We start from the raw sequence: 16490 nt of genomic DNA, 5'->3' as shown, positions 1-16490 counted from the left end.
AGTGAGGATTTTAAAAAGAAAAAAAGAATAATGTAAAAATATGGTCAGTAGTGTCTCACCCCCAAAAAATAAAGTTTGAAAAATATGTAATGCATTTATATGGCATTGGAGTAGTTATTGGTGACTTTTGTCAGAGTGATTTTAGCAATGGTGAAAAATGGAGAACCAGGTGCTTCTTAAATTACAGTAAAGAAGGTGAAAATGTGATGACAGTGAATATAAAGTACAGACAGTCCTCAGATTACGTTGGACTTGACGTACGTTGTTTCGTGGTTACGTCTCCATCTCCATTTATTTATAAAAAAGAAAAGTTCTGTCATTTCAACATATGTACATATGTGCTTTATGTTTTTTATTATTTACTTACCACAAGTAAAGGTCAGGAATTGTTATCTTACTTTAAAATTTTTTTTTACTGTTTCACTTCATTACTGCTGTGTATGTGCTCCATGTGAGTGACGCAGGTGCTTACATAGGTGGGTTCTGACTTATGGCAAAAATCGTGTTATGTCTTGCTGAAGGAACGGATCTCCAACGTAACCCGAGGACCTGTACTTTAACAGCTTGGTATGGATGTGGCTTAGTGGTTTAGCATAGACCTATGAATGAGGTTATCCTGTTTGATTCCCAGTCAGGGCGGGTTTCAAGCTCCATCCCCAGTGGGCAGAATGCAGAAGGCAGCTGATGAGTGATTCTCTTTCATCATTGATGTTTCTATCTTTCTCTCCCTCTCCTTTCCTCTCTGAAATCAACAAGAATATTTTAAAAAATATGAAAAATATATAAACTACTTGAATATAAGCTTGGCTGTGAAGGGAAATAGGATTGAAAATTATTCCAGGTTTAAGAAGATAACTTCACTTTAGAGAAACTTGAATTATTTTAGGTTTAAGATAACAACATTAAAGAGAACTTGTTTGAAGTTATAGAAGAGAGGGGTGACATACCCAGGGTGGGGAAACAAGAGAAGATGGGAACAGATGATAGAGATGAACTTTGAGAGGAGAAAGAGGAAGCTAATCCATAAAAGGCTAGAGAGAGGAGACTAGGGAGGTTTACAGGGAAGTGCAGATTTAAATAATTTGGGGGCAGGAGTTCCTGTCTGATTTTTCATTTTCTTGGAGATGTGTAGGGGGTTGGGTTATTTGCTAAGAGCTGGACAATATTGATCATTCTTTAAAAAATTTTTTATTTATGATTTGAGAGAGAAACATTGATTTGTTTTTACACTTATGATGCATTCATTGGATCCTTGTATGTGCCCTGATTGGAGATAGAGCCCACCTCAATATTGATCTTGATTATAAGGAAGTTGGAGATATTTAAGTAATTTGAAGGTTAAAAGTTATTATTTTAAAATTTTTACCTCATATGAATTATCTTACTGTTAGAAGTATGTTGTGATTCAATGGAAACTGATTGAAAATCATTTTGGAGAATCTATACTAATAAAAGCGTAATATGCTAATTAGACCAGACAGCCAAATGACCTTCTGGATATCTTCCCGGATGAAGCCACGGCAGCGGGGCTGAGGCAGAGGCGGTTAGGGGCGATCAGGCAGGCAGGTAGAGTGGTTAGGGGCGATCAGGCAGGCAGGCAAGCAGTTAGGAGCATCAGGCAGGCAGGCAGGCAGGCCTGTGGATAGGAGCTAGCATTCCCAGATTGCGAGAGGGATGTCGACTGCCAGTTTAGGTCCGATCCCGTGCGGATCCCTGGGGGGGCCCGGATTGCGAGAGGGTGCAGGCCAGGCTGAGGCGCCCTCTCCCCGCCCCACCGCCCCTCCCCCGCCCCGGGCCTCATGCACTGGGCCTCTAGTCTATATTGCGCACTACTACATCTCCCGAGGGGTCCTGGATTGCGAGAGGGCGTAGGCCAGGCTGAGGGACCCTACCAGTGCACGAATCCGTGCCCTGGGCCTCTACTAGTATATATAAGAGCTGAAAAAAAGGCCTTGTTTCTACCTGTGCTGTGACACAGGTCAGGCATCTTATATTTTTTGTGCATGCTTTGTGCATGTCCATGAAAGATCATGAGAGCACAAGTACTGATTTTGGAGTTAGAAATAAATTTTATCAAGTAGGCAAATTCACAAATAAAGGATCTGTGAATAATGAGGATTGGCTACACTTAACAAAAAATTAGAAAACGCTGTTACAACTTCACTACCAGAACCAAACAAAAAAAAGGAGTGGAACCCTGGCCTGGTGGTTCAGTTGGTTGGAGCGTCATCTTGTGCACCAAAAGGTTGCAGGTTTGATCCCCCAGGAAGGCAACTGATTGATGTTTATCTTTCTCTCTCTCTCCCTTCCCTTCTCTCAAAAATCAATAAGCATGTCCTTGGGTGAGGATTAATAATAATAATAACAACAACAACAAAGGAATGGTATACTTTAGAATACTGGAAATAAAGTTTTGTTTGAAAATTTGCTGCATTTTTGTTCCTTAATACTGTTTAATAAAGCTCTTGGAAACTGATAAATCTTATGAAAATATTACTTTATATGTTTAGGCTATTATCAGTCTTAAGTTTGGGTATTTTCTACTTAGGATTCCTTATGCAAAATAAATCAAATATAAGAAACCTGTTATTTTATGGGACAGCTATTTCTTCTTTTTCATCTAATTACATTTTAAAAGCTATTATATACAAGATTGTATTTGAAGAGGAACCTAACCCTGTTACAGAATGTTTAGTTGGAATTATATAGACTTACTGAAGGTGAATTTTGTGAGTAGCTGAATGGAGAGAATTGAGTGTCCAAATTATTCATTGTTAATAATAGAATTCAAGTCTGTGCTTAATTGGTTTAACTTATCTCTTCTGTTAAAATAGGTTCCTGACATGGCAGGCTACCCTCACATCCGTTACATTTCATCAGGATTGGATGGAACGTCATTTAGAGGTCCTTTCAGGGGCAATTTTGAGGTATTCAATAAAATTAATGAATTTGTTTGCCACAGTATCTTTAATGCAGGGAGAAAATATATGTATTATTAGTATTCACAGTTGTATAGGATTGCCTCTTTGACTGGGCAATAAGGCAGAAGGCAGTAAAATGTCTGAATTTCTGATATTGCTTCTAGGGATTGTGGTTTATAAACAGTATTAATTTTAGTTTAAAAATTACTCAAGGAGCCCTAGCCAGTTTGGCTCAATGGATAGAGTGTCAGCCCAAGCCCTGATCAGGGCCCGTGCAGGGGGCAACCAATCGATGTGCTTCTCTCATGTTGATGTTTCTCTCTGTCTTTCCCTCTATCTTCCATTCTCCCTAAAAATCAATGGAAAAATATCCTCCAGTGAGGATTAACAAAACAAAAATTACCCAAGGATTTAAAGAAGAGTAAATGAAAATAACCTAATATAAAGAAATATAGAAATGTATAAAATCATTATGAATATCAGATAAAGAACCAAACTATGAAATGTTGGAGATGGGGGGCTTAATGCTTTTGAGTAAGCTTAATTTTTATAAAAATATTGCGGGAGGAAAAGAAACTTAAGTAATTTAGTTTATAACTAAATATCTCCTTGTTTGAATTTTCAGAAGAACAAATCATTTAAATATGGTTTAAAGTTTTATTTTGTTTCTTCATGTCACTTTGTAAGTTAGAGGCAGTGGGACTTAGAAATATTGCTTGATTTGTTTCCCTCTTTTACTACAATGATTTCATCCTCTACATCAGGGGTGGGGAACATCTGGCCCTTGGGGTGTATAAGGCCCACAAAATCATTTGGTATGGCCCTGCCAAGACATTAGGGATGAGTTAATTAAATGTTTGACCAAATACAGCAGGCTAATTTTTTTAAAATAAATCTTTATTCAGATTATTACAGTTGTTCCTCTTCCCCCCACCCGCCCCCCCCCCCCAGCTCCCCTCCACCTGGTTCCCATCACACTCTCTGCTCTTACCACCCCCGCCACTGTCCTCATCCATAGGTGTACAATTTTGGTCCAGTCTCTTCCCGCACCCCCCACACCCCTTTCCCTCCGAGAATTGTCAGTTCACTCCCTTTCTATGCCCCTGATTCTATTATATTCACCAGTTTATTCTGTTCCTCAGGTTTTTAATTCACTTGATTTTTAGATTCACTTGTTGATAGACATGTATTTGTTGTTCATAATTTTTATCTTTACCTTTTTCTTCTTCCTCTTCTTAAAGAATACCCTTCAGCATTTCATATAATACTGGTTTGGCGGTGATGAACTCTTTTAGCTTTTTCTTATCTGTGAAGCTCTTTATCTGCCCTTCAATTCTGAATGATAGCTTTGCTGGGTAGAGTAATCTTGGTTGTAGGTTCTTGCTATTCATCACTTTGAATATTTCTTGCCACTCTCATCTGGCTTGCATAGTTTCTGTTGAGAAATCAGCTGACAGTTGTATGGGTGCTCCCTTGTAGGTAACTGTTTTTCTCTTGCTGCTTTTAATAGTCTCTCTTTGTCTTTTGCTCTTGGCATTTTCATTATGATGTGTCTTGTTGTGGTCCTCTTTGGATTCCTTTTGTTTGGGGTTCTGTGCGCTTCCTGGACTTGTAAGTCTATTTCTTTCACCAGGTGGGGAAAGTTTTTAGTCATTATTTCTTCAAATAGGTTTTCAATATCTTGCTGTCTCTCTTCTTCTGGCAACCCCATAATTCGGATGTTGGTACGCTTGAGGTTGTCCCAGAGGCTCCTTACACAATCTTCATATTTTTGGATTCTTTTTTCTTTTTGTTTTTCCAATTGGGTGTTTTTTGCTTCTTCATATTTCAAATCTTTGACTTGATTCTTGCGATCCTCTAGTCTGCTGTTGGATCTCTGTATATTATTCTTTATTTCAGTCAGTGTATGCTTAATTTCTAGTTGGTCCTTTTTCATATCCTCGAGGGTCTCACTAAATTTATCGGCGGTTTCTAGAAAATTCTTGAAAAACCTTATAACCGTGGTTTTGAACTCTATATCCAATAGTTTGCTTTCCTCCATTTCTGTCATTTGTGACCTGTTTCTTTGTCTCCACATTTTGGCTGCTTCCCTGTGTTGACAGAGTGGCTTTGTGTGGTTGCTGTCCTATAGGGCCCAGTGGCTCAGCCTCCCCAGTTACCTGAGGTGGACACTCTTGGTGCACACCTTTGTGGGCTGTGTGCACAGTCTTGTTGTAGTTAAGCCTTGATTGTTGTTGGTGTCACTGGGAGGAATTGACCTCCAGGCCACTTGGCTGTGAGGATCAGTTGTGTCTTTGATAGGATAACTTCTATGCTGGAGACACCCTTATAGGGCAAGACTTGCTTCATTGGGGCTTTGGTGCTCACTGAGTCTGCCCCTTGAGTGTGTCCCTTATGGATCTGAGGAGTTGTAATCTGGATGGTCCCACTCTGACCCCTGGGTACACTGGCTCTTGGATCTCCAAGGAGGTGCTAATTTAGTCTCTGCCTGAGGCCACCCAGCAGGAGCTACAGAGAGATCTGCAGATTCCTCTTCTTTGTTTGGAGTTTGGAGGTGCACAGATGAGGCCCAGCTGTGAAGCGATGCCAGCTGCTGTGGGGCCTTGGGCCTTCTTTTGGAAGTTCTGGGGCTCTCTCTCCCAGCTGCGGTTTGTTAGGTAATTTTAGTTTGCAAAGGGCCAGGCCATTCATATGCAAAAGCCTCTGTGCACATCTTGGGTGGAGCGGGGTCTCAGGGAATCAACAGGGTGGAGCAAATAGCAATGGCTGACCTTCAGCCCTGCCCTAAGAGGCGCCTGGGTCTCAGTGTCCCACGGTAATCGCTGCTTGCACCTCTGAGAGAAGGCTGCCTTCATGTTCCAGCACAATGCCAGACAGTCCAGTTTCTCCCCGTATGAGTCTGGGTCCCCTAGTCTCACCCGGAACTGGAGTTCAGAGCAGTCAGGAGCTTGTGTCTCCCTCACGATTGAAAAAGGCAACCACGAACTCAGTTGCCAGCCCTTTTCGTGCGCGCGCCTCCATACCTCTGCACTTTACTTCCGCATCTCCTCTGAGTCTCAGTGTGCTTTTCTCTTTCCTTCTCGTTGTCGAATTTCCACTCAGCCAGCCTTCCTGTGGTTCTGGATGATGTCCGTTTTGTCTTTTAGTTGTAGTTTTGAAGTGGTTGTGCGAGGCAGCAATTTCAGTTGTTTACCTATGCCGCCATCTTGGTTTCTCTCTTAGCAGGCTAATTTTTAAGTTGGTAATTTTGTATGGCCCGAAAATTGTGTTATAAATATCCAAATGGCCCTTGGCAGTAAAAAGGTTCCCCACCCCTGCTGTACATGAATACATACTTACTGACTTACATAATACTATTTGGGAATATGTTGCCCTAATTTGTAACAATAACTTTTCCATACCACTTCTTTTTTTTTTTTTTTTAGTATGTATTTTTATTTCAGAGAGGAAGGGAGAGGGTGAGAGGTATAGAAACATCAATGATGAAAGAGAATCACTGATTGGCTGCTTCCTGCATGCCCCCTACTGGGGATTGAACCCACAACCCAGGCATGTGCCCTGACTAGGTATGAAACCATGACCACCTGGTTCATGTGTCGATGTTCAATCACTAGGTCACACTGCTCAGGTACTATCTATAGCTTTTTGAACACTATTTGCATTGTATTGCAGGTTTATAAATATGGAACTTTATTTATTTTACAATATTGACAGTGCTGTTTAAGAAATAACCATCCTGGTTTTTAATACTAATTATTCTTCACCTTCAGGAACTGATTCATTTGGAAGAAAGATTAGGAAATGTCAATCGTGGAGCATCCCAGGGAACAATTGAAAGATGTACATATCCACATAAATACAAAAAGGTAAGAATTTACTTTGTGAAACACCTACATTATTATTAAAATGGATAAAATTTAATATGGACCTTTTTTTAGTTTGTGCATTGTAACAACTACATTATTTATTATTAAAACAATATATACATATAGTTAAAAATATTCAAAATATAAAAAAATATATACTCTGAAGTTTACTGCCCTGCTAACTGTTCCCAGTCTTCCTTTTTAGAAGAAAAATAATGGTTAAGGATTTCTTAGGTAATCTTCCAAATATTTTTATACATTTATAATAAAGTGCATATGTATATATTTTTTTTCCACTTTGAAAAATAACACAAAGGGTTTGCTGTGCACAGTTTGACACATTCTCTTTTCATTCTGTATCTTCACTCACAGATCATCCATATTTTTTATTTAATAGCATATACAGAATTCCATCATATGGCAGTACCATACTTTAACCAGCCACTTATTTTGATGGACATTTAGTTAATGTACATTTCTTGTATTCTATCCCCAATTCCTTATGTAGTAGTATATCAAGAAGTTGTGAAATAGACATGTTAAATAAGTTTCTTTCAACAAACAACAATGTTCTGTGCTGTACAGAGAGTAATAAATTGTGAAAATTACTATTCGCATTTTTCATCTGTTTTCTAAGTGTATTAATGGGGTGTATTACTATTAAATTTAAGTCCTTTCAACTGTCTAAGCTAAGTACTGTAATTAGCATTAATTAATTTGAATGTTTTTTTGAAACATTAGTAAAATAAAGTTTATTTAGCTATGCTCATGATATGACAGAGATAGTTTATATTGTGTATCATCATTTTTGTGGATTAAAAATAATAGATTTCAAACTAATGAATTTCTGTTAAATTTGATTTTGCTTTTGATGCTGATTATTTAAGGGTCATAAGAAACATTTAGTTGGTGATAGTCACTTAAGTCATCCACTAATGATAGTTGAACCTGGGAAGTAAGTTGTGGGTGAATATGTGGTTTTGTTTTATTTTTGTATTTCAAATAAACACAGACTTTACTCAGTTGTTCAATAATGTCATCTCTACTAACAAGGTAACAACTGATTGGTTCTCACAGAGGAAACTGCACTGCAAACAAGATGGGGAAGAAGGGACTGAGGAGGACACAGAGGAAAAATGTACTATCTGTTTGTCTATTTTAGAGGAAGGTGAAGATGTGAGGTAACTAGATGCTAATTATCTAAAATCTGTTGTCAAAACTGTACAAGAGATTATATTTATTTAAAAGTAGATTAGAAAGTAAATAAAGATTATTCCTGGCATACCCTATTACCAATCTCTGATATATAGAATTGGCTTCTTATAGTGAGTGAAAGAGTGCAAAAGATTAAAGCCTCCATCTTGCTAACAAAGGGATGGGAAATATACTGCCTATTTTTGGCCACACCATGAGTCGGCCATGGAAATTTTGTGGTCAAAATTGTCTTCTACAAATCTTGGGGAAAAGAGAATTTGAGAGGCTTTTGAGGTTGAGACAGGGGAGATCCAGTTTAGCTCCATACAATTTGTTTTACAGCATCTTTTTTAAAAGTACATTTTTATTGATTTCAAAAAGGAAGGGAGAGGAAAAGGGAAACATCAGTGATTGTCTGCCTCTTGCACGCCCCACACTGGGGATTGAGCCCACAAGCTGGGCATGTGCCCTGACCAGGAATTGAACTGTGACCTCCTGGTTCATAGGTGGACGCTCAACACCGGTTGGGCTATAGCATCTTTTATAAATGAATTTTATCTTAAAATTTCCTCTCAACTTGTAGGACTACTCTCTTCTTGCAACTCTACGATTTAGAAAATGTTATTATATTAATATTAATTTTAGACATTTTCTTATAATCTCTTCAGTAATTGTTTTGTTTCTAGTCCTTTTATTCTAATGTAACCTAATCCTATGTGAAACAGGTTCTATATATATGTAACAGAACCATATGGTAATTTTGTTGCCCTAATTTATAAGGATAACTTTGTCATATTTCTTCAATTGGCCGAGAGAGAAAAATATAAACAGTTTTCTTTCATATCACATGTAAGGTTTTTTGAACATTGTTTTTTCAATGAAGATTTATAAATATGGAAGATAATTGTTTTTACATTGTTGATAATACTGTCAATAATGAGTAATTGCAACACTTCTTTTTAGCTACTATTTTTGCAAACTATTAGGAAGTCTGAAAATGTATGACAACTCTTAACAGTAGGTGGAAGTAGAAGTGGGTACTTAAGTCAGTAACTTACATCCCACTGTTACACTTAGATTTAATGTTACCCTGGATTTCCTAGAAGGTTTTTTTATTTCTCAATTTCTAATTGATAACTTAGTTTAGTGTACTTAAGTAAACATCTCCTTTTAACCTACTTTTAAAAAAGTAGTATAGTATTAAGTAAATGTAACAATGAATGCAACAGTTATGTTGTAAACAATATAATATTAACCTTTAATCAATCATGTACTTAAGTTTAATGTATAAAGATCCTCTAGATAGAAAATAATATTGATATTAAATTCCTTAATTAGTATGACATGGCTGCTAAATATTTATAATATGAATTCTGATGTTTTTGAGAGAGAAATTATATATATTTAAAGCACTTCAATAATGTAATGATTACATAACAGAGAAGGTACTGCCAACTCCAGTGTAATGGCAGCTCACATATAGAAACAAAAATAGCATTAATTACCAGTGTAATTGTTCTTAAAATTCTTGAGATATCACATGATTTGGTTTCATTGCTGTGACAATTATTTTGTTCATTTATACATTGTATTACTCAGAGTGTTAATTTAATATAGGTGTAACTCTTATTAGAGAGGTGTTTTATTGTTTTGAATGGAAGAGGAAGATGTCTAATAACTTAAAAACATTACAGTTACATGTATCATTTGTTTAAAAGTAAATGCCACATGCAGTAATCATAAAATTAATTTTGCTTTTTGTTTTGTTTGCCTATAATAGACGCCTTCCCTGTATGCACCTTTTCCACCAAGTGTGTGTTGACCAGTGGTTGATTACCAATAAGAAGTGCCCCATATGCAGAGTGGACATTGAGGCCCAGCTGCCAAGTGAAAGTTGACACCATGTTTCAGAACTCTTGCCCTCCCTCTCATTCCCATCCTCCCGGTACTGCAGTTCAACCAAAGATGGCATGACTTACCTGCGCAGATTTGGAAGCCTTGAACTTAGAGTGCTGGCTCTGCTATATGGTACAACTAATGCTAGACCTACAGTTTATGTATACAGTTGATTTTGATGTATTTATAAAAGCTTTTTTTCTAGATTTGACATTTTTCCTGTATCATTTTACTGTATTTTTGCATGGTTCCCTGTATTGCATTTCTTTGCACATATTATGGGCTTGTGACCCTAAACTTGCAGGCAAGATTAGCTGCTTTAGTAAGTAGAATTTTGTGGTCTTTTTGTTTTTTACATAGTATCAGGTCTTAAGAATTATGAATTTTTTTTTATCCATTACTAACCTTTAATTTAATCAATCATGTACTTTAGTTTGATGTATAAAGATCCTCTAGAAAATGATAATATTGTGTATTAAGACATTCCTTAATTAGGACAAAAATGGCTGCTGTATATTTACAATATGGAGTTCTGAGTTAAATACCATCCTTAATACTGGGAACAGAATACAAACCATATTCAATCAGATGCAGGTGGTATTCACATCACCAGTGATCAATAGAAATTGTCTTGGTGTATCCTTTTCCTTTCAACACAATGCAGAGAGTTGATATTGATATTATACATTTAGACTGCTGTTCTGATTATATTTATCTTTTTCCTACTTCGTTTAAAATTTTATTTCCCTGGTTCAGTTTTTGCTGCTGTGAAACAGCTCTGATAAACACTAAATATTAATTTCAATTAGCTGGATTGTACATACATGCAGATTTAACAAAATTTTGGGGAAATTGAAGAAGACATGTAGAATTCGTTTAGTCTTCTGCTAAGCACGTATAGTAAAGATATCTGCTTACACTGATTTTTTTACACACAGTCAGTCAGGATTTAGAATTGCAGTCATTAGCAGGTATCTATGCATTCATACTAAAGGTCCCAGAATCACTTTTAAGGGATTTTTATTAGTTTAAAGATAAATAAAGTTAGCTGAATCTACATGTCTCTTGTTTTATTTCTCTTTAAACTTGAAAACGGTAAATCTGCAGATACTGTGAGGCACAAATTATACTGTCAACCTACTGTTGCTCTGATTTTAAACTCCCACTTCATACATTAACCAAGAGTCGATCACTGATTTAAAAATTTTAATTTCAATAGTTAAGATTTACTGCATAATATAGAATATAAAGTTAAGTTAACATACTAACATTTCTCCTTTGGAGAAAGTTTTAATCCACTTCAAATGCATATTATCAAGATGCTTTCATATACAGGATAGCCTAATTTTATTTGTTTAAATATGCTTACTATGTCCCAGATTGCAAATGCATCAGTCAGTAGCATCACTGTCTGTATGTGGAAGACATGTTCCCATGGATCATATGTGAAGATGTCATTAAGCTTGCATTAAGCCACCTGCTTTGTAAGTGGATTGATTAATAAATAACTTATATTTCTATTGTCTTTGTGTTTTATAATTAGTTTTTGTAAAACAGTTTACATTAAACATCTTGGAATTCAAAAATAGTGATCTCTCTGAAGTTGACATTTGCATAATTGACAAGTGCAAATTTGCATTTGGTGTTTGTATTCATTTAGTTATGGCTATTTGTCTTTTTTTGTATTATTAAGTGTTACACTGTAGTAATTGTCAATATCAAACATGCTTCAACATAGTATGAGTAGAGATGGAAGATGGACTGTGGTAAAGAAATTTGGATATAAAATAACATTTAAAAAAATACTTGATTAAGCTGCAGATGTAGAGGTTGGAGGGCAGGGGCAGGGAGGCCAGAGAATGAAAGAGTGGTTCATGTCTGCCATCTTACTGGGGAAAAAGCAAGTAGCCTGTCTTCAAGGAGCCTGTGGTGGATGTAGGACTTTGCCACTGGAAAACCCAGGGTCTGTGCCAAGGGATAAGATGGGGAGAATTCTACCTAAAGGACTCCTCTTAATGTTCCCAAAACACAAAAAGTACAGATAGATTTCTCTATTTTTAAGATTACATCATATTTAGATGCACAACTACCTGTTGACCTGTTCAATTATTGCTACTGAATTTTTATTAGATAAAGCCTTATTATTTTTAAATTTATTTAATGCAAGTATTTGTGGCATAAACCTGAATTGTTAATGCAGGAGCTTATAAGGTACTGTAGTTAGTTACAGGAAAATGTGATTAGTAATGAACAAGTAAGGAAGAAAATTTTTAATATTTTAACTTTTTGTGCTTTGTTTTGGTGTTTTACATATTTTGCTGCATCTTTTGTCAAAATGAAAATTTCAGTGATAGTTGTCCAGATACTTTAAAATTCTTTTGTCAGCAAATCCTTATTTTTACTGTTGTTAATATGCAAGTGATAAACTGATATTTGAAACATTTTTCTTACTCTGGTGACTTTATTTTAGCTGCAAGCACACTTCATCATTTGAACCATAACACTTTGAAATACAGAAAACTAGTTCTTTTAAAAAATGGTATTTGTAACACTGAAATTAAAATATAAACTCTGTGGACATTTTATTATTAGTGTTTCATAAGTGGGAATAGTTTAATTCCATAGAAAATGCATCCTGATTTTTCACTTATAAAACCTCTGGAAACATAGTAAATTTTCTTGTTTATTCAAGACTTATCCAATATGTGTCATGATATTGGATATATCAAGATTGAAATATCCTCTCAGTTATAGATTTCAGTAATTTTCTTCAATTAAGACTTATATCCAAAACAAATATTTCTTACCAAGAAAGTTAAATGTTACCAATTTTGTGGTTGGGTCTACTAGGGACAGTCTCCTCTCTCCTGTGTATCCTGTCATGGCCACACAAATGATTTTTGGGATGCTTTAGTGTCAGACAGATTTGGGCTTTGAATTGTGCAGTTTTGAACAACTGAAGCTTTCTGAGCCTAATTTTTCAATTTTTATAAAACATAAGTTGGGTTATTAGAATTAAATGAGATAGTGAGTGTGAAGAGTACATAGTGCATACTTATGAATATAAGTTCACTCGATGCTTGCTTCATCCCACCTCACCACCCAAATACTCTTGCCTTTGGTTACAAATTGTAGCCTACCAAGGTGCTGAACTGTAGATCAGGGTTTGTGCTAATCTTTCTCTTATATACAAGCAGCTAATTACTAAAAAAGCAGGAACAATCCTCTTCAGCCCTTCTCTGACGAGTTGGAGCTTTTCTTCTACCAGAGGGTCAGGAGAGTCCCAGCACACGTGCTTTCTTCCCTCGCCTTGCAGTCACAGCAGGAGCATCACCCACCAGAACCAGCCAGTGCTGTGTGTTAGGCAGCTACTGCTAGTGGATCAGAATTGGTGCAGGAGAGGAAACCATTTATTCTCTCTGACCTAAAAGAAAATTTTATGGAGAAACTAACAACTAGAATTTTTCATACTCTCCTAATTGTGTTAGGCAGCCCAGTTGGTGTGGCTCAGTAGTTGAGCATTGGCCTACGGTATGAACTAGGAGGTCACAGTTCAATTCCAGTCAAGGGCACATGCCCAGGGTGTGGGCTTGATTCCCAGCGTGGGGCTTGCAGGAGGCAGCCGATCAATGATTCTCATCATTGATGTTTCTATCTCTCCCTCTCCCTTCCTCTCTGAAATCAATAAAAAAAATTTTTTTAATATATATTTTTCAATAAATTAACCTTAGCTTCATAGATTTGCTTGTAGGCAGATACGCACCATGAACATTCCTCTTTATTAATGAAAACCTTTCAATGTTGTGGTCCATGTTTTCACAACTTTTAAAATATATTTTTGTTGATTTCAGAAAGGGAGAGACATTTTCACACTTTTTAATGAGTTTTCTGAGGTCTGCAAAAGCTTCTGCTACACCCTTCACTGAATTTTCTTGCGGGGGGGGGGGGGGGGGCGGAGGGGGCGGAGATGTCTTCTATTTCTTCTAGTTTTTTTTTTTTCTTGCCTCTTCTTCAGCTATGTGTTGCTGTTCCATTTCCCACAACCCCTCATTAGTCATTTCCTCAGGAACCACCTTTAAGGAGCTTCTCAAAGTCATCCTCATCCACACCCAGGTTAAAGTTGTTGGCCATCTCACCCTCAGCGTTGCTGACTTTTGCAACCTTTGTGCTATGATGTTATGACAGCTACTATATCACTAGGCACTAGGAATTTTTCATCTCCACCTTCATGTATGTGGCCTGTCAATGACCACATAACTGCAGTTAAAACAAAACATCACAGTTAATAACTCCTATGTCAAGACCTAGTCTATAGACATCTGGACTTCTGTGGCCAAAATTCTACCAAAGACTATTCCAGCAAACAAAAAGGCTTACTTGGTGTAAAGATTTCGGATGCCCCAAATAAGTGTATCTCTTTCCTGTAACAAACCACCCCAAATCTTAGTGGCTTAAAACACAACATTTGCTGGTAGTTGGACAGGGCAAGGCAGGAGTAGCTCATCTCTCAGTGTGGTATGACTGGTGTTCCTCACATGGCTGCATTCAGCTGGGAGCTCCACTGCGGTAGAATGTCCACCATGGCCCCCTTTAGATGTCTGATGCTTCCGTTGTGGTGGCTGGGACAGCAGAAAACTCACAGGGCATTTCTCTCAATGTGACCTCTGAGGGATAGCTTGGTAGACCTGTTTACATGCTGGCTCAGAGCTCTAAGAAAGAAGAAACTGCCAGGCCTGGAACAGGCACAGTATCATTTTATCACCTTCTGTTGGTCAAAGCAAGTAATGAGACTAGCCCAGATTCAAGGGGAGGGGAAATAGACTACACCTGTTAATAGAAACGGTAGCAAAAAATTGTGTCCATCCTTAATCTATCACAGCAAAGTAAAACAAGCCCCATTGCTGTGTTAGAATTCCTACTACAAACTTCCTGAATGTATTTAGTCCTCCACCCCTAAAACAAAGTCTAGAATTGGAGAAGCCATATGTGCAAAATGGTCTCTGTTCTTAAGTATAATAATCAGAGGAATCGCTTTCCTATGCTGGTATTTGAGAAAAACTTATGGGATGGAGATGGCTAGGGTTTCTGGTCCTTTGACTACAATATCTTTGTATAATTTAGAAATTCTTCCTGTGGTGTTCTTGATAGATGATTATTGTAATGGTTAATTTTGTATCAACTTGACTGCACCATGAAGTGCCCAGGCATTTGCTCAAGTGTTATTCTGGGTGTGTCTGTGGGAGTGTTTCTAGATGAGATTAACATTCGAATCTGTAGACTATGTAAAGCAGATTGCCCTCCCTAATGTGGGTGGGCCCCATCCAATCAGTTGAAGGCCTGAATAGAACAAAAAGATTTGCTTCCCCAGCCCCTCACCTGTAAATGAGGGAGAATACCTCCTGCCTGACTGCCTTGGACCTGGGACATAGTTTTTCTCCTGCTTTTGGACTCAAAGTGAGGCTCTTCTCGTGTCTCCAGCCTGCCACCTTTGGACTGGAACTCCACCATAGACTCTCCCTGGTCTCCAGAATGCCGACTGGATTATGGGATTTATCAGCTTCCATAATCTGTCAGCTACCTCTAGAGAACCCTCACTAATGCAATTATCATGCCTCTGGTTATGTTCTTCCAGAGATGATGGGTCACTACTTTAAGAAAAATGTTTTAATTGATTTCAGAGAGAGGAAAGGAGGAGAGAGAAATAGAAATATCAATGATGAGAGAGAATCATTGATTGGCTGCCTCCTGCATGCTCCCTACTCAGGATCGAACCTGCAATGCAACCCAGGCATGTGCTCTGACTGAAATCGAACCATGACCTCCTGGTTCATGGATCGACACTCAACCATTGAGCTGGCTGGGCAGAGGTCACTACTTATTGAAGAAGCACATTTCTTTTGTAAACAGTTGCAATCATTCTTTTCCTTTGATAGATATTCCTATAAGCTCACATAGGGTCCTATTCTATATTCTAGAGCATAAATCTAATTTCTTGCTATTTGCTAGCTCCTCAGATATTTATTGTAGGACTGCTATCTTGAATTATTTAGGTCTACAAGTAAAAGATCCTTAGAATCCTTGTTTTTGTTTAAACTGAATCTTAAGCCTCTTAGCTGTTCTTATCACCATTTTCTGGATACTTCTAGTTTATTAATGTTCTTCAAAGTACAACACTTATTAATGAGCATTATTCCAGAGGTGGTCTGAACATTAATAAGTATGGAATTACATAATTCCATATTAGATATGAGTTAGGTCTTGGAATGGTGGTATTTTCTAAGGGAGCATGGGTTTCCAAAAGAACAGGTGTGGAAATCGAAGGAATAAGAATGGGTTGGAAAAGGATTACAAACTGAAGAGAAATGAGACACTATCTTCTATGTGATGGTGGGACTGGTGCTCATGTCCCAACGGACCTGCACACCTCACAGGCACAGCATAGCCTAGAATTGGGGCTGCGACGGAAAAAGTCAATTTGATATGCCAGTTGGGACATTCTTTGCATTCTTTAGCTCCTTAATATCCCACTAAAGCTGACTAGGATATGATACAAAACTTAAGAGTGTCTCACAATGTTTATCTGTTGTAATAGAGAACTAGACATGCATGAATA

The 16490-nt window shown here is 37.4% G+C and overlaps 1 protein-coding gene across 9 annotated transcripts in view; it reads left to right on the top strand.

Annotated features, from left to right (window-relative positions):
• RNF111 (ring finger protein 111) overlaps nt 1–12320 on the top strand; it is a 115122-nt gene extending 102802 nt beyond the window's left edge. For 5 of the 9 annotated variants that reach the window (XM_080686563.1, XM_080686565.1, XM_080686560.1 and 2 more), the window contains 4 exons: nt 2835–2927; nt 6692–6787; nt 7841–7968; nt 9762–12320. In XM_080686563.1, coding sequence (XP_080542689.1) covers nt 2835–2927; nt 6692–6787; nt 7841–7968; nt 9762–9879 — 435 coding nt within the window. In that variant the 3' untranslated portion in view covers nt 9880–12320. The remainder of the gene's footprint in view (nt 1–2834; nt 2928–6691; nt 6788–7840; nt 7969–9761) is intronic. The other 4 variants (XM_080686568.1, XM_080686567.1, XM_080686566.1 and 1 more) reach the window with 1 other exon arrangement.
• The last annotated feature ends 4170 nt before the right edge of the window (nt 12321–16490 follow it).

Source organism: Plecotus auritus, assembly GCF_963455305.1.
Source record: "Plecotus auritus genome assembly, chromosome: 1".
Classification (NCBI taxonomy): domain Eukaryota; kingdom Metazoa; phylum Chordata; class Mammalia; order Chiroptera; family Vespertilionidae; genus Plecotus; species Plecotus auritus.
The sequence above is the reverse complement of the archived record's forward strand: the minus strand, read 5'-3'. Positions and strand labels throughout refer to the sequence as shown.